This window comes from Trematomus bernacchii, unplaced genomic scaffold (assembly GCF_902827165.1).
Source record: "Trematomus bernacchii unplaced genomic scaffold, fTreBer1.1, whole genome shotgun sequence".
Taxonomy (NCBI): domain Eukaryota; kingdom Metazoa; phylum Chordata; class Actinopteri; order Perciformes; family Nototheniidae; genus Trematomus; species Trematomus bernacchii.
In genome coordinates, this window is record NW_022987313.1 from 11,697,501 (window position 1) to 11,715,796 (window position 18,296).

Below are 18,296 nucleotides of genomic sequence, written 5' to 3' on the forward strand. Positions count from 1 at the left end.
TTACTGAAAGCCTGCCGGGACCGGTCATCTGCGTGTGTCACATTCACATCCCTGTACAGGCCATTTTGGCAATCTGCCTGAAACCTCTCTTCTTCGGGACCGGGGGAATCCCGTCTGAGCCCAGGCCAATGGCGCTTGATAGTTTCACATCCCGCTCGCGGAGCACCTCATCCACCTTGTCAAATATACACTGTGCTGTCCCGGAGTGCACGTCATAGTTTCCCAAAAAACACGTCTCCACTTTTCTTTTAATTTGCAACTTGGCGTATATTATCAGCTTTTTGTCCACAGTGATATTAACCGTCTCGTCAATGATTATTCCGATAAAGTCACTCTTCTTTAGTTTTTCGTCCAGCTGCTTAATCAGGACTTCATCTATGGCCTTTTCCATGTCATCAACGGAATCACCGTGCCGGTAAATTCCATCACCTGTGACAAAATCAGGAGCCTTCACTTCTCGTAGTAGCTCAGCCAACCCTGCATACTGATTACCTGCAATGTCGTTTTTAGCCATGTGAAACACTACTTTTAGCTGAGAACATAGCTTCATGTTGGAAGCTTCATTCGCCCTCTCGCAGTGGCCTTCCATTGCGGTTTGTTGTGGTATTGTGTTCACTGACAAAATGTGCTCATTGCTCTGACTGTGTTCAATAAGCGCAGAGGTTCTCATATTTGTTGCTCCTTTGGTGAACCCGTTCATTCTCCCCGACTTCTCGCAGTGTGAGCAGAACAGAATTTCTTCCCCATCTATAATGTCGCACCTCAGCCAGGTGAATTTATCTTTCCATTCGGGTCTGAACGCGCTGGATTTTTGTTTTTTTCTGTCCGGGGCCAAGGCTTCTGCGGTCTCATTGACAGCAGGCGGTATCGCCATCTCATTGTTGGTATTATCATCATTACACCTGCTTGGTTTAAAGGGCCCATGTCATGGCCATTTCCACTGATCATAATTCCATTGTTGAGGTCTACTAGAATAGATTTATATTGTGCAATTTTCCAAACTCACATTGGTTTCTCATACAGCATCTCTGTAAACTACGTGTATTCACTGAATTTCACGGCTCGTTGTAGCTCCAATAGCTCCAGCCCCCACCCTCCCTGTGAGCACAGTGTGCTCTGATTGGTCGGGACGTTGTGAATCGCGCTGAGCTCCGTGGAGGTGTTGTTTCCTTGTTTAGGATACACAGCAAAATACAGCCAAACTCATCCTGAGCACACACAAACTCACAGCCGGATTAAAAACAATAAGTGTGGCTTGATATTGAGTAAGAAAAAGGTTGATAAACGCTGTGAGAATGGGTCTGCAGAGAGAATTTCGCCGCGATCCCAACTGTCTGTTATCAGCCTGCAGCCAGGGAGAAGAAATCAGCAGAGCTGCTGCCTGCACAGAGTGTGTGTGTGTGAGGAAGTCCGTGGATTGGTCAATTTGAACCAATCAGCGGGGGCTTAACATAACGGCTCCGCGGACGTAGCGCAACGGCTCCACGGATTGGTCCATTTCGTTCCGGGTACGGCATGACATCATGCCGTACCCGGAACGAAATGGAAGAATCAAATGGACAATGACGTATCTCCAACGAGGCGTTTTGGGGAGGTATTTTCTGTGTTAGAGTTTTACTCGCTACACGGTGTACTTTGAGGGTTTTGACTCTGCACACCGTTTACATGCATAAAAACCTTCATAACACACAAGGGGACGGGTAATAACCGGAAAAGCATGACATGGGCCCTTTAAAGAAATCATTTTTAAGCTTAGCTTGTTTTGCCATGTCCGATTTTTCTCATCTCTCTGTCGTCCTGTTGTTATTGTGCGCCCACTTTATCTTACTGAATGAAACAAATGTAACGGGTTCGTTCCACATTACGCCGTGGCCTACAGTGCGCTTGCCTATTAACACAAAAGATAATTTAATTTAAACAAACAAAAACAAAAATCTATTTATTGTTTATTTGAATACACTTTATATTGCGCTAAGGGCAAAATATTTGTACCGGACATTTTGACCGGAGGGATTTAGATTTGCCGGACTTCCGCATATTTTACCGGTCATAGTCCGGTAATTACCGGCTAACGGGAACTCTGACCTACGCAATGATTACATTCAGGCAAACTGTAGAATACAACCTCTTTGGACAATTTATTTATTTAATTAATTTATTTACAAAATGTAATACCTTGGAAAACGCTTTTAATAGCCTTTTTAATAGCCTTAATTTTCCTAAATTGATTTATCAACTTTTAATACTTTTTAAGACCCCGCGGACACCCTGTACACTAATAACATTATACTTGATGATATCACAAGTTATAGACTTACTCCTATGGTTTCTGGCATTGAGAGTTGATCATGTTCACAAATATTCATTTATTAGTTTTAGCAGTTTTAGCAGTTTTCCCCCTTTATAAGTATGTGTGTTTTCACCATCATTAACGGTCTCCTGGTCGATGATTCCTCCCTCAGCAAAGCCGTCCAGGTCATCCAGCTTCACCTTCTCCCAGGGTATGTAGGTGACACCCAGGTCTACATCCCAAAACTGCTTGTACTCCTGCTTTACCCCTTTGTTCAGAGCCCATGCAATCTGAATCAGAAACAAACACAAGAAGGTCAATAAACAGCATTTCTCAATGTCATTTCCGCGGGCGTACAAGGATCCGTGTGCCTGGAAAGATGAACTGTCCCTGAGGTTTCACCGCTGGAGAACTACGTTAGAAGAAACCCCAAGGAGAGTTAGGATACAGTAAATTAAATTATAAAAAGGTAATGTGTACCTTGATGACTTTGGAGCCTATCTTAAAGGAGCCAGTGCTGAGCTTCTGGCGAGCGCGATATGCATCCTGTCTGTGAACCATACAGATGTAGGCACAGCCTCTGGGCGGGATCATCTGCAGGGACACACACACATTACATTACATGGTAGGGTTCAAAACGGGGCATGACCATAGACTGATGAAAAATGTAAATGAGAAAACTGAGTGAAAATGTAGCATTGAGGAAAGACAAAGAAATAGGGGATTTAAAAGATAGTTAATGGCAGCTTAAAGTAACTATACTGACCTTCATGTGACAGATCTCATTTAACAAATGTGGGAGATTAAAGAAGTGGATACAGTGCTGAGACTAAATTAGAGGGTGAGAGGTTTACTTACATTTATAGACTCAATCTGGCCAAACTCTTCAAATAAGTTGGTGAGGTCTTGCTGAGTCGCCTTTTTGTCCACCTGTCCCACCCACAGAGTCGTGCTGCACACTTTGTACGGGCAGAGGGGAAAATAATAATTATTCACCAGAAAAGCACTGACAGCAAACACCCATTATCTGATGCAATGACCTTCCACTGACCACTGAGAGTTTTCGACCGGATGGGAGGCAGTCCTTTCTTCTGCCGCTCCTTCTCTCGCTCGCGGGCGTGTCTCTCACTCGAGTAAGACCGGGAGGACTTCCTCTTGCGGTCTCTGGAGCGTGAGCGGGATCGCTTGCGGTGTTTGCGCTTCCGTGAGCCGGAGCGAGACCTGGACCTCCTCCTCTTAGGAGACCTATGGAGAGAAAACATGGAAACCTTTGGGAATTCTTTCCAGAGGGACTTTTGTGTTTGCAGTCACACTGCTGCTCCCTTTGACTATCGACACCTGTTTTCACAATTCAGTTTTGCATTGAATGTTTCTCCACTTATAAATGCATTTATTTGTGCATAGCCAGTGTTTGAAGTTAAAGGATTATAGCAACTGCATTTTACAAGCTTGTATAGGCACATAATCGCTGCCCTAATTGACTCTATTTGAAAAAATCCAATGAATCACAGTAATCCAGTTTACAACATACGTTGACTGAATTACTAGGCAGAATCCAGATTTAGTTCCCAATCTCAATAAATGTAATGAATAAAAACACTCTCTGGTTAGTCTTTAATTAATGATATACATTTATTCTTGGGCCAATCGAAGAACATGGGTTATGTAATTCTTCTTAAGTAGGAAATGTAAAGCTATAGTGCATATTATAGTAAGGAGTGAAATTATCAGTATGCTTTTATTATTATTCTGTAAACATAAACAGGACCAGTTCCATCCAGCGATCTTGTACCAATTTTAAATCTGACCTTCAAGGTCAGCACTTTTCAAACAAGGTTAAAAAAAATCAATGCTTCCCATAAAAACAGACAATTCAGCAATATTTCATGTACATTTAGTAAATGTTTTTACAAAATGAGATTTCAGTTATAAATGGGACTGACCTAGATCGTGACCTTGAGCGTGTTCTGGAGCGCGTGCTTACGATCTTCTTCTCCTCTGCCTCAAACATATCCTCCTCCATACCATCTGGGCCCTCGTCCAGATCCATGTCCTGAAAAAGACGGGGTTATTTTTGACCTTCTACAGAGATACAAGGTGAAGTAAGAAACTGTTGTAACAATCACATCTAGGCTCACAGCTTATTAAACGTACTTGGTTCAGTGCTAAGACTTGAATCCCATTTTCAAAAGAAAATAATATGTTTTGTTTATGTCCCATTGGTCATGCATACCTGCTGTTGGTTGTCTATGGTGTCATCCAGCTTGTTGTCCTGTTCAGAAAGCTGTTGCTGGCTGCCGCTCTGAGCATTTGAGTTCTCATGGCCGAAGATGGAGTCCTGACCTTCCATGCTCATCGCCTGGAGAAACAAAAATAGCGCTGTAGCTGTTGTGTGTTTTCATTTATTAAAAAGTTAGGTCTTAAGGTATGTGTGAGGGACATTGTGTGGTGTCGGAGGATGATAAGTTATCTGTTGGAGTAGGGTGTGTTCTCCCTCTGGGTGAGTAGCCTACTGCATACTGTTAGTGTGTTTTACTTGCACAAGTGAAACGTAATTTAGCAATTTGAGAGGTATTTACTATCCCGTATGGTTATACAGTGCAACCTGGGATAGAAGCGTTTATCTGTTGAACCTTTTCAACTTCCGAGTACACCATCAGTTCTGAAGAAACAGCGATCTGTGTGTGGACCTACCTTCTGTTGGTGGTGCTCTAAAAGCTGCTTCTGAAACTGCTCCAGGTTCTGCTGCTGTAGCTGCTCGGCCAGCTGATGGAAGAGGGAGCTGGGCTCCGACACCATGGGCCTGGAAGTGATCGGATCAATTAGATTAATCGAGGTGGTTGACAGTGAAATGACTCTTGATCACTATTTAGCCTAAACACACTGTACTCACATTTGAGATGACGAGGATTCCTTTTTAGAATCGTCACCGCGATCAGAATCATTCCCAAAATCAAAAGGACCCATCAGCTTCTGTAAGAAACATATAACATAATTATATTAGGGGATGTCTGTTGATTAAAGGAAGAGGACTTTTCACTTGCTCACTGCAGCTTACCTTATTAAAAGAGGAGACCCTCTGCTCCAGGGGGTTCATGCTGTTGGCAGTAGCGGCAGCAGTGAGTTGGGCTGTCAGAGCCTGCAGCTGCACCACCAGGCCTGCGTCCAGGGCCTGCAGCAGGGAGGGCTGCGGCTTCTGCTGCTGCATCTGGAGGCTCTGCACCAGCTGCTGCAGCTGCAACAGGTCACAACACAGGGTTAGAGACAGTTGTATAAAGGAAATAAATAAAGCGTTATCTAATCTTAAACACAGGTGGAATGTAATAAAATAGATTTGCTTAAGTACTCTGCTTGTACTGTAGAATTTTTTTTTTATGCTACTTTATACTTCTACTTTACTGCATGATGGAGGAAGATTTACTTTTGATGCACTCAATGTAATAAACACTTGAAGTTAGTTTGTACATATAAAATGACATTATGCTTATAATAAAGCTAATAAGTATGTAGAATTGGACCCACATTGACAAACTACAAGATAAAAATGTATAAATGTATTTATTAGAGATAAAAACTGGGAAATATACAGTATTCTATAAAGATATAATACTGTCAAAGGGCCATTCTGAATTCTGAAGACAAAAGTATTACGACTTTTTCTGAAGTAAAGGATCTGATTACCTGATCCACCTCTGACCGTAACAAAACAGTGACAGTGTAATGGTTTGAAAGCGGAGCTCCTGGGGGACACGCTCACTAACCTGCTGTCCCTGGGGACTCTGTAGGATCTGTGCCACAGCAGCCACTGTGTCTGTGTTGTTAATCTGGGAGGCCCAGTCAGGCAGACCCTGCACGATGTTAGCGGGGGTCGCAGGAGTAGCTGGGCTGCCTGGACACAGAAACAGGGGTTACAATGTGAACCATGAAGTAAGCTCATTATGTTGTTATATCAAACAAGTATCCACATTGTCAGAGTGTATAATGATGCATCTCTCTTGGACTGACCAGGTGTTGTGTTATTGACTTGAGAAGCACTGCTGGGCATGATGGGAGTGACGATGGGCGGGGCGATCCCTGCCGCCATGTCCAATAGAGGCTGGATGATGTCACTCTTGAAGACTGCATTCTTCTGCCACAGGTTCAGGACTCGCACTATCTTACTCTGGAAACACAGATCAAGAGAGCAAAAGCAACTGTGAAATAAGAGTAAAAGGTAATGACATGTGCGACTAAAATAATTGCTGATATGATAAAAAATAAATAAAATAGATGCAGTTTATAACCATGTTAGTAGAAAGAAGTCTGCCAGAATCACAAGGCCATTTAAAGAAAAAAGGCTTTCATCAGATGTTTTTGTTTAATATCATTAATGTTAAATGTTAAAAGTTGATTACCCTGAACTTTAAGTATAATTCAACTGAAAAACCAAAAAAAAAAAAAAAAAATTAATAATAATATTTCGATTATGTTGTTTTCATAATCGTTGCAAGCCAAAATCGTAATTGCGATTAAAATACGATTAATTGAGCAGCCCTAGCCATTACTACATATCATTACCTAGCCCCTTGGGATTGCTGTTAGCAATGAAAGGTGCTTTATAAAATTGAATTTATTATTATTATTATTATTATTATTAAATGTATCATTAACTATATTTTCATTTATTTCACTTCAACTGCCCTTCACATATTGTGGGCCAGTTCACTTGGTCGCAACAATGAAATAAAGTGGGGCCCATTTCTATCCGTGACCTATTCCTCAAAACACAGCTTCCTGTAAAACTGCGGCATAAATCAAGGGGTCTAATACCCTCCCTCATGAAACCATGACAAGATACAAAAGCCACATAGGGGAACACAAAGCCATTAAAATCTGTCTGACCTTATCATCTGAAGGGCAGCGGTAGAGGTGCTGGAACGTGGCGATGATGTTCTTGCTGAAGCGTGGTGCAAAAACGTCCTTCTCCATGCCAAACTGGTGACGCGACTGCCTGACGATGGAGTCCACCACGTAAAGGCCGGGCACCTTGTATTCTGGTTTGCACTGTCGATGGGGAAATGGAGAGCTGAGTAAGGATCATTTTATAACAGGGAACATTTTGAATGCAAAACTGAAATGATGTTGTACCTATTACGCTGATAAACATAAGCATACAAATCATTTTCAAACTGAATATATAAACGTTTAAATGACAACTCACCTTTTGGATGAACTTCTCCACACTCTGGACAACATGCTTGTAGAACTGAAAGAGAACAAACAAAGATTTTGAGTTTTATGTACTTGTAAAAAATGTATACATTTCATTTCATCCTCAATGCTGTTTGATCCCCATTGAGAAAGGACACCTCTTTATTGTATGGTAAATTGTTAATGTAGGAAGGTGTAAAAGAGGCAAATTCACTCCAAGTGAGCAAAGAACACAATTATTTTCTTGAATGGGTTTAGTGAATGTTCCTCTACTGTTCCTTTGGTGGCCTTTGCAGAGTATCTTATACAGGAGCAGAATTTTTTTTTTTTAAACATAAAACGATGAGGACATTCTTTAAATGTTCCCGTAGCTAATAATAACTAATAACTATGTGAGGCAAGACCCTTCTTCTGGTCATTTTTCTATCTTTTTAACAACCATTCCTCACCACGTATGTTAGCAAGTAAGAAAGGTTAAAGTAACTCAATTAGAATACAATTTGAAAAGAGCAGAATGTCTAACAGTAATGATCACATTCACTCGGTGGTTCATTCCATAGTCTTGCTAGATTCTGTCCATACACTCTTTTGTCAAATAGGGCCATTACTAGGGCTGCTCGATTATGGCAAAAATCATAATCTCGATTATTTGGGTCAATAATTGATATCACGATTATTAAAAACGATTATCCATTTACTTTGAAAACATCCATTTATTGAAAAAAAAAATTGAACAGTATGTTTTTAACAGTTGATTACCATGAACTTTAAGTATAATTCAACTGAAAAACCAATAAAAAAAATAAAAAATTAATAATATTTCGATTATGTTGTTTTCATAATCGTTGCAAGCCAAAATCGTAATTGCGATTAAAATACGATTAATTGAGCAGCCCTAGCCATTACTACATATCATCTCCAGGCAGCAAGAGGCGAGTAGAGGTTAATTGATAGCAGGCAGTTTGGGAGCTCTGTAGTTACTGGTTGAACCTTTCAAAACATTAACATAAGATGAACCTTTATTAAATGTTTATGACAGGCTTAACTATGTAATATACTGTTGTTGTGAGGTGTGACAAGAGACACAAATATAGAGCTAATAACCAAAGTTATTAACTTCAATGATAGTAAATAGGCGCTTTCACACCGGAGTACTTTTCCCACTTTAGTTCCGATATAGTTCAGAAAATGTGCGTTCACACCAAAAAAATCCGGAACTAGAACTTAGTTCATGAGAACCTTTTCACCCCCTTTTCAGTCCCTGCTAGAGAGCAGGTACTTTCATGGGAGAAAAAGGTTCCCATTTCTGATTGGCTGGGTGGATTGCAAACCACGCCCCGTAAAACTCCCAAAATGTTTTGTGAAGCCGCCATTTTATTTGCTAGCATTAGCATTATTAGCAGAGAGACTAACTAGCTTCAGTAGAAGCTGCTGGGACTCCCAGCAGCTTCTACTGAAGCCAGTCCCCAACTCCGGGGACTTCCGGCCGGGGACTTCGGGTGGCAGTATACGCTGTGAAGTTGTTTGCGGCCTGCCAGTAAACCCAAAGCAGAAGAAGAAGAAGTGACGTCAGCGGTTTCATTTGCCTAATCCTCCCTCAGGGACTTATTCCGGTGTGAACGCGATCTGCTCTTTAGTTCATCAGAACTAAAGAGTTCTGATGAACTAAGTTCGCATGAACTAAGTACGGCAAAGTACTTGGGGTGGAAGCGCCTATTGTTCATGGAGCTATATAGATGCCATAATCTATATAGCTTTGCAGACTCTCCTACTGTTGTACAAGTTAGGGTTTCAATATAGAGAAATATACACAGTAAATCAAGCAAGGGTAATACACATGTATGTAGTTCATATGATTCTGTAGAGGTTTAGTTTCAAACCCATTTGTGCTTGCGCTATTAGGTCTGTCAATGTCAGGACATGCTTATGTTTCTAGGACTAGTAAATATAACAAAGACAATCACAAACAGTCATATTAAGTAGATATGTTCAAGCTTCATTTATTAATAGGCTAAACTGAGGATGACTTAGTTGTGCATTAAAACAATCATGGCCATGGCTTTTTAAATTAGGATACAAACTGTGAGGCAGAGTTTTTTTAATGACCTTTTTTGCCCATGCCAAGACAAAACTGCTACTCGAGTTAGGGCTGCTCGATTATGGCAAAAATCATAATCACGATTATTTTTGGTCAATATTGATATCACGATTATTAAATACAATTATTCATTGACTTTGAAAACATCCATTTATTGAACTTTTAAAAATTGTTTTTAAAAAAATCGAACAGTATGTTTTTAACAGTTGAACTTTAAGTATAATTCAACTGAAAAACAAATAAAACAATTAAATTATACATTTATATCTACATTTAAATAAATAATATCAAAATAATAAATACCAATAAAGAAGATAAACAAATATTTTGGAGCACACTTCCACAACCTACTAAATATATATAAATATGATAGCTAATGTCACTCACAACCTGTAATGTTTAATTATACTGCTACACGCAGTGCTCTTATTTTGGTAACCCCTTACCCGGAAACCGGAAGTAGCTGAGAGGCTCCGGCTTGACGAGGTTAGTGAAAGTTGACTGTAGGCTAGAAGACCGGTGAATAAAGACACGGCAACTAAAGTAACGTTGTAACGTGTTTATATGGACTTATTAAACAGACTGCAAGTCACAACACAACCTGGCTGAGAGGGCTTTTAGGGAGGGAGGGGCGAAAGCGCACGCGCGGGCAGGATGTATAACGCAAGACAAATTGACAGCATCATTTAGAAAGGGAATGCAGCCAAAATAATCGTTGCAAGCCAAAATCGTAATCGAGATTAAAATACGATTAATTGCACAGCCCTAACTCGAGTCACAATTATTGAAACGAATAAATCTATCTATTGACCAGGTATGCTAAATTATAAGCACACTGTTTGCTCTAAACAAAGTTTGACATTATAAAACACCTTTTGCGAATATTGATAACTACGCAAATCATTCAAAATGAAAAACCTGTGTTTTGTTTGCTGCCATACAAACACCATACTCAAAACTTTATAAATTAAAGTATGCATTGGATTTAGGTTTGCTGATCGGTGTGCACAGCAAGAGGGCTATAGAACAAGTTAAAGAGGAAATTGAAATATACAATATTTTGTTTAAAATCCAGTTACTAAGTTCATGTCATCTTGAGTTTAAGTAATCGGCCATAGTCTATTTTTACACATTGTTACAAATAAAACACTCCAGACTCTAAACTTAACAGGTTAATAGAGTATTACATAAAGTGTATTTCAAGGGATTTCATGAATCTTGTATTGATTGGTTTCAGATATTGTGGTTTAGCAAATGCAAAAAACTATAAAAGCTGAAGTTTTGCAATTTGCCCGTAGATGGAGTCAGAGTGCAGAGGACTGAATGATCAGTTCAAAAACATTTTTAATCAAATAGATCATATGTTGAAACATGGTCATGTCAATGGTTTGAAGCCACAGATGAAACCTGTTATTCTGCTGTCAAGATGATAGCATTTTACTGAATGCACATAAGATATTTCCATAGTGAAATTAATCATATTCCATTTTGTAAAGATTTTTTCTAAAACAGCAAAAGCCTCATGTGGAAATGTTTCTCACTTGAAAAGAAACCATTTATCCAATCAGAACAAATACATCCCTTATTAAACACATCTAATTAATACCACCTTCCACAATTTGCTGGAACAATAACAAATATTAAGCTTTAATTCTGCACTCAAGGAAATCTGACTGAATCAATTGGTGTCACTCAAAACACTATTAGCAATATAATATTAGGAATAAAGTTTCAGCTGCACCAGCCATCGTGCTTTTATCCAGAAACCTGAAATGGTGTCACTGAAAAGATCAATAACCCGAGAGGAAAGACAACTTGAAGACTGCTAGAATAGAATAGAAGATAGAATAGGGAGGGATGAAACCCTCTTTAATGGTCACACATGCAGAGCACACAGCACACACAGTGAAATTTGGCCTCTGCTTTTAACCCATCCTAGTACAAGGAGTCTAGTACTAGGAGCAGTGGGCAGCTATTGTACAGCGCCCGGGGAGCAATGGGAGTGGGGGGGAAGGGGGGTGTCCGGTGCCTTGCTCAAGGGCACCACGGCAGGGCAGGAGGTGAACTGGGACCTCTCCAAGTAGAAGTCCACACTCCATATTTAGGTCTGGTCGGGGACTTGAACCAGCGACCCTACGGCTCCCAGTCCAAGCCCCTACTGACTGAGCCACTGCCGGACTACTGAGCCACTGCCGGACTGACTGCTGTTATAAAACCAAGCAGAATGACAAGAGGAGCAGCGTGAGCCTTCAAAAAGTAGAGAGTAAACCCATCTGAAGACAAGTGCATCACAAGTCTCAGCATGCCAATTACCATGTGATATTCAACATGTGGTAGTTTGAAAATAGGGATGCTCCGATCGCCAATTTAGCGGGAGCGCTCTCTTTTCCTCTCTCCCCCCCTCTCTCTCTCCTGACAGCCTGTCAGTATCGTCTCATGCAGCTCACTGATCCAGTAATGAGTGACCCGACAGTGAAGAATAAATATATTTATAACTAGTTTAGCTAGTTCCAGAGGTAGATAAAATAGCTAAGTGTGTTAGGTCTAACTCTTAGTGTGTGTTTTGCTCCGCTCACCGGTCCATCACAGCGGACAGAGCTGCAGGATTTCTGCTTCACACACGTTGCATACCGCTATTTTATTGTCTTTTTCGGACACTTAAAATACTGCCAGACCGGTGAAGCCATTTTGGCGAGCTTGTTTTGCCGCGCACAGAGAAAAGTGTCATGTATTTTACGTCATGTGATCGGCTCTCCCGATCGGCATTTATAGAGAGCACCGATCGATCGGCAGAGTGAATATCGGCCGATATCGATCGGCGGCCGATCGATCGGAGCATCCCTATTTGAGAATATAAAAGAAGTGGCTTAGGGGGTTTTAATACATGCACATATTGAAATTATAATACAAAGTGATTTGAAATGTCAACCCAGTTTAGTCTGGGGGTAAAGACTCTGAAATAACCAGCTAGCTTCTTTCTATTAAAAGAAGTAATACATGATAAATATCAACCATGATATTGTCAGACATTCTCAGACACTCCGCTGCTCCTCCGTGCAGAGTCTGCAGCAGTTCCGCCAAACCCCCCGACCCGTCCTGTAACACGGAGCCCGTTTCCTAAACCATGCTAAATGTATGTGTGTGTGCATAAAGCTGAGTTATGATCGGTCATAATAACACAGAATTTGGTGATGATTCAATCGTTTGCAGTGAAATGTACATCATACTTTTGGTCATAATCTCGCAGCCTTACAAATGAACTGAGATTTCCACACAAATGTTCTTTAGCAAGTGTGCAGAGCAATTATGATTTAAAATAGCAATTTGAAGGTTGGATATTTGTAAACATTTTTGTGTGTACATTAATAATTTATGATGTAAATTAATTCCAATTTATTTGTAGTACTTACTACTTTCTATTTTTATTGTGTCATTTGGTGGCATCAATGTGTACATTTGATACAGATAATGGAGCAGTTGCTTTAGGGCCTCATATACAGTATAGCCCTTAACCTGTTAAGCTCTGAGCCTGTTTTCCAGGTCTCAGGCTCGAAAATGACATTCCCAGAACAAATGACCATATCTTCCCTTCTAAAAGGGTTAAATTAATAATCTTTGTTCTCAAAGTAATGATAAACCTGTGAGTTGGATGTAGAAAAGTCAGAATCAATATAGATGTTTTTTATTTTAAAGAAAATTCAGATTTTACATAGCAAAAAACTGTAAATTATAGTGTCCGTCCAAAAAATACTTTTTATTTATAGTGAAAACTACCCTTGGATGATGGGTTAGTAGACTAAAAGCTTTAGTTAGTTTAGTCTTGAGTTGTGTGCTAAAGTGCGTTAGCATTTTTTCCCTTAGTGCTAATTCAGAGGCTTGGTATTACCCTTGGTTTGTTTTGGTAAAAATGGTTCATATCTTCAGTTAGCTGAGATTCTTCCCGTTAATCTGGTGCTACACATTAATAGTTTCATAAATGTTAAGAAGTCCTGAGACATTGTCTCGAAAAAAAAACGGTGGGAGGGGTCCAATGGGGGACCGCCGTGCTTAAGAGGTTAAGGTCTATAATGAGATCCTCGACACCCCCCCCACACACACACACACACACACACAGAGAGCCCCCCCCACATATCAAATCCCAATTTAACCCCTGCCTATATTTAAATAGATTTGACCAATGATTATAAAATCGGCACATTCAGCAATGACATCGCTACATTATATGATCTTGGTAAGGTACAATTCTCTGTAACACAATATTTTTTAAATCTACAGGTGCTGAGTCAAACCAAGGAAGAGGGACTGAGATGAGCAAAACATTTTGGTCATGTTTCAAGCTACATAAGTGACTGTCATAACAAGTAATACAAGTTTAAAGTTTGGTAAAAGATAAGACAACCTAAGACTGGAGCAAATGCAATAGGCAGTTTATAACCATGTAAATGCCATTAACATCTCAAGTAAAGAGAAATCAGCATGAGCACTGATGGTCTCCACATAAAAATGCTGCTGCCAGGCTGCCCCTTTCTTTTTGCATAGAGTTTTCTTATGAGGAGGTATATACTTGTTGTAATGAACCACAATTACAAGCGTGCACCATTCATCTATCCACAACACTGTCCTGCACATAGTTCATAATAGGAAAAACCTAGCGGTTAACATATTAAGAAGTTATATAATATAACATGCTTACATGCTTTATGCACTTGGGCTTATGCAGAAACCTGTTGCCATGGATGCATTCTGGGTTTAAGCTCAACAAATATAAATTGATCTCTGAATGCTTCAGGAAATAATGTTTCCTGCTGGGAGATGTTAATCTTTAGAAAACAGTCCTATTGCTTACAGACAGTACAGTTGGCAATCCCTCTGACTATTTCTTTCTGTTAGATGGAGTATGCTAGAATGTCAACAATTAACAAAAAAAACACTAACATTTTAAGCCACTCAGTAATACTTTTCAACAGATTGAGCCACAAATAAGCACACTTTGAAAATGCCATAAGCCAGGCTCGTGTTTAAATAAGCGTTGATATTTTGTTGCAGTTTGCTTCTTATATTGAAAACCCACATGTTCTATTTTAATTGACAGAAATACATCTGACTGCCAATTTAGTCAACACCTTACTGCAGCCAGAGAGGAGAAATACGAAGGCTGTAAAAATCAGTAGGATGTATGTTGGAATATTCTAAATGTTCATACATTTTCTAAGATCATAAAATTACACATTTTCAGAATGTCTGCATCACCTGATCGGCTCAGCCTTTATAGGAACCACCAAACAAACTATTTAGAACCAAATTGGACAGTCAGAGCTCTAAACAAACCTCACTATTGGCGCAGTTCCACTACAGCGCGGAGCTCGCTTTAAGCGTGCCGTGTCGTGCCGTGCCCGTTTTTGGTTGCGCTTCCACTAGGCCTAGTTCCGGCCCAGCCCGGCCCGGGGCCACTTTTTCACGTCTTTTCTGGCCCGAGAAAATTGTGGTTCTATCGAGGCCAACAAACAGGGCTGAGTCGGGCTGAGTATGCTAAACTAGAGAGAGGAGCGCTGGCAAGGGGGCTACAACTACAACAAGATGGACATATTTGACCGTGATTTAATTGTAATACACGTTTCAAAATGATGCCGAAGTAACAACATACTGATACCGGTTAGTAAAAACCATGAATTAATGCTTTGTCAAGTCTGCAGACAGACGAAAAACCTTTTAAAATGCGTGTTTTCTGAATGGAGATTGGCTAAGCTAACGCAGTATATGCTCCGACCGTCCACACTCACAACAACGGCCTATACAGACATAAATAAACCAGCGACTGTATTCACCATGACACAGGCAGTCTGTGGTGTGTACTTGTTTAACTTTTGTCTAGTTTCTGAACATATATAAGGAGCTGTGAGCTCTGAGTGCTAACAGCTAACGGCTGTGTTGTGTTTCTGGAGTTCTCATTGAAGATGACGTCACGGCTCCGCCTACACTGCGTTACTATAGTAACTACCCCAGTTCCTAAACTGTAATGGAAGCGCAGCATGAAGTGAGTCGGCCCTGTTAAGGCCCAGCCGTACCGAGCCGTACCGAGCGTGGCCGAGGCCGACCGTGTAGTGGAAATGTGCCGTATGTTTACTCTGCACACCCTCCTAGGTTTTTTAGGTTGCACCAGTTGATAGACCTCGCTCAAGGCAAAGGTGTGTAAAACTATTCTGAGAATTATGCAATGTTCCCAGACATCATGCAATAATAAGAATAACAAAGATATCTGGCCTAAACAAGCATATTTCTGCTTAATTCACTTGGTGAAAGGCAGGGGGGACAGAAAACGGAACGGAAAGGATTGTAGGCATCAATAACAAGAACCAGCCTTTGGACAACAGTCCCGAATGTTGTATATTTTAAAGCTTTGTATCTCACAAGTGCTGTTGAACAGACATATGCACAAACATATAAAAAGGCCTTTTCAATAGGCGCGTTCACACCGGAGTACTTTTCGCGTTTAGTTCCGTTAGTACCCCTTATGTCGCGTTCACACCAAAAAGAGCACTTAATCTCGGGAACTTTTACCGTCATTTTTAGTGCCTGCTGAGAGATGGTACTTTCCTGGGGGAAAAAAGTGCCCCAGTTCTGGGCTGGGCGAATTGCAAACCACGCCCCGTAAATGTTTTGTAAAGCCGCCATTTTATTATCCTCGCATTAGCATTAGCATTAGCCCAGCGCACAAATGCAGAGAGACTAACTTATGGCAACACAAAATAAAACATGGGAGCGGTGGAGATGAGGAGGTGTCGGCGTTCTGGCGATTTACTCTGAAAGCTTCAGTAGAAGCTGCTGGGAGTCCCAGCAGCTTCTACTGAAGCCAGTCCCCAACTCCGGGGACTTCCGGCCGGGGACTCCGGGTGGCAGTATACGCAGTGAAGTTGTTTGCGGCCTGCCAGTAAACCCAAAGCAGAAGAAGACGAAGTGACGTCAGCGGCTCATTTGCGTAATCTTCCCTCAGGGAATTTATTCCGGTGTGAACGCGATCTGTACTAAGTGCCCTGGGGTAATAAGTGCCGGGGCACTGAGTGCCGGCACTGAGTACGGCAAAGTACTTGGTGTGAACGCGGCTAATGCAGACATTTAAACTGGTAAAAGCAGCTAATTGTGTAACTAATGTAAATGATGTCCTTGTTCTACTGAAGTGTCAAATGGAGCAGTGACAGTATTAGAGTGAGTCATTATGCACAATACCAGTTAGCCATTTTAATATTTACACCTGTGAATTTTCTACTGCGACATGTCCCAATGTCAATATGTCCTGAATGAGGTCAACCCCAACCACCTCGTGACAAAGTACTATCAGACTCAACTCTGCACAACGTCAAAGAGGAAGGACTTATACTTCGTTAACATGGGAGTCAGACAGATGACAATAAATGTGTCACTTGGAAGGACTGTGGTGCCTGATAAGGTGGTTATTTGCACTTTCCCTCTATTTATTCATTTACAGCAAGAGTCAATAAAAAGCATGTGATGGCTTTGACAGTTTTGCCAAACGAAGAAACGGATACCCCGAATTTCAGGGACAGCTGATGTCATAATACTGCTGCCAGCACTGTGTTGGCATGTTATAAACAGGGGTTAAATCAATGATATCAGGAAACAAACCAGCAAATGAACTGAGGAAAGCAAGAGAAGATTTGTCTTCAGATTAAATCGAATCTTATTATAATACTGAGGAAAGAAAAGGCCTCCAATTAAAATACTGTTTCTTTTTTCGGTTAAGCACATTAATGGCGCATTTCCACTACAGGGCCTCGCTCGGTATGGCTAGGCCTTGTTAGGACTGGCTCACTTTATGCTGCGTTTCCATTACAGTTTAGTAGCTGGGGCAGTAACTATAGTAACGCAGTGTAGGCGGAGCCGTGACGTCATCTTCAATGCGAACCACAGAAAAACAACATCAGCCGTTAGCTGTTAGCACTCAGAGCTCACAGCTCCTCATATCTGTTCAGAAACTAGACAAAAGTTAAACAAGTACACACCACAGACTGCCTGTGTCATGGTGAATACAATCGCTGGTTTATTTATGTCTGTATAGGCCGTTGTTGTGAGTGTGGACGGTCGGAGCATATACTGCGTTAGCTTAGCCGATCTCCATTTAGAAAACACGCATTTTAAAAGGTTTTTCACCTGCCGTCTGTCTGCAGACTTGTCAAAGCATTAATTCATGGTTTTTACTAACCGGTATCAGTATGTTGTTACTTCGGCATCATTTTGAAACGTGTATTACAATTAAATCACGGTCAAATATGTTCATCTTGTTGTAGTTGTAGCCCCCTTGCCAGCGATTCTCTCTCTAGTTTAGCATACTCAGCCCGACTCAGCCCGGTTGTTGGCCCGCTAAGAACCTCGATTTTATGGGGCCAGAAAAACTGTGAAATAGTACCCGCTAGCCGGTACTACGCCAAGTGGAAACGCAACCAAAAACGGGCCGGGCACGGCACGCTTAAAGCGAGCTCCGCGCTGTAGTGGAAATGCGCCATAAGGCTCTGGCCGTTATTTGATCGTTTATGGCAACAAGCTAAACATTTACATAAAAAGGGAAAATGTTTATTGTAAATGTAACTATTTTGAGTTTAACGTAGAAGTGCTTTTAACAGTCGATATATATTATAAAAATGTTTAACTTATCCTAGATGAGCTTTCTGACTTTATGAATATTAGTCACGGTTGTTTTCCTAT

The 18,296-nt window shown here is 40.9% G+C and overlaps 1 protein-coding gene across 1 annotated transcript in view; it reads right to left on the reverse strand.

The window, feature by feature from the left end:
- The window catches only part of tiam2a (TIAM Rac1 associated GEF 2a), a 127,013-nt gene that overhangs the window by 102,938 nt on the left and 5,779 nt on the right, over positions 1-18,296 (reverse strand). The window contains exons 3-15 of the mRNA XM_034123615.1: positions 7,491-7,535; positions 7,172-7,333; positions 6,296-6,452; positions 6,052-6,179; positions 5,349-5,525; positions 5,184-5,263; positions 4,985-5,093; positions 4,524-4,649; positions 4,234-4,343; positions 3,342-3,535; positions 3,149-3,249; positions 2,771-2,884; positions 2,424-2,580 (exon numbers count right to left, since the gene is read on the reverse strand). Coding sequence (XP_033979506.1) covers positions 2,424-2,580; positions 2,771-2,884; positions 3,149-3,249; positions 3,342-3,535; positions 4,234-4,343; positions 4,524-4,649; positions 4,985-5,093; positions 5,184-5,263; positions 5,349-5,525; positions 6,052-6,179; positions 6,296-6,452; positions 7,172-7,333; positions 7,491-7,535 — 1,660 coding nt within the window. The remainder of the gene's footprint in view (positions 1-2,423; positions 2,581-2,770; positions 2,885-3,148; positions 3,250-3,341; positions 3,536-4,233; positions 4,344-4,523; positions 4,650-4,984; positions 5,094-5,183; positions 5,264-5,348; positions 5,526-6,051; positions 6,180-6,295; positions 6,453-7,171; positions 7,334-7,490; positions 7,536-18,296) is intronic.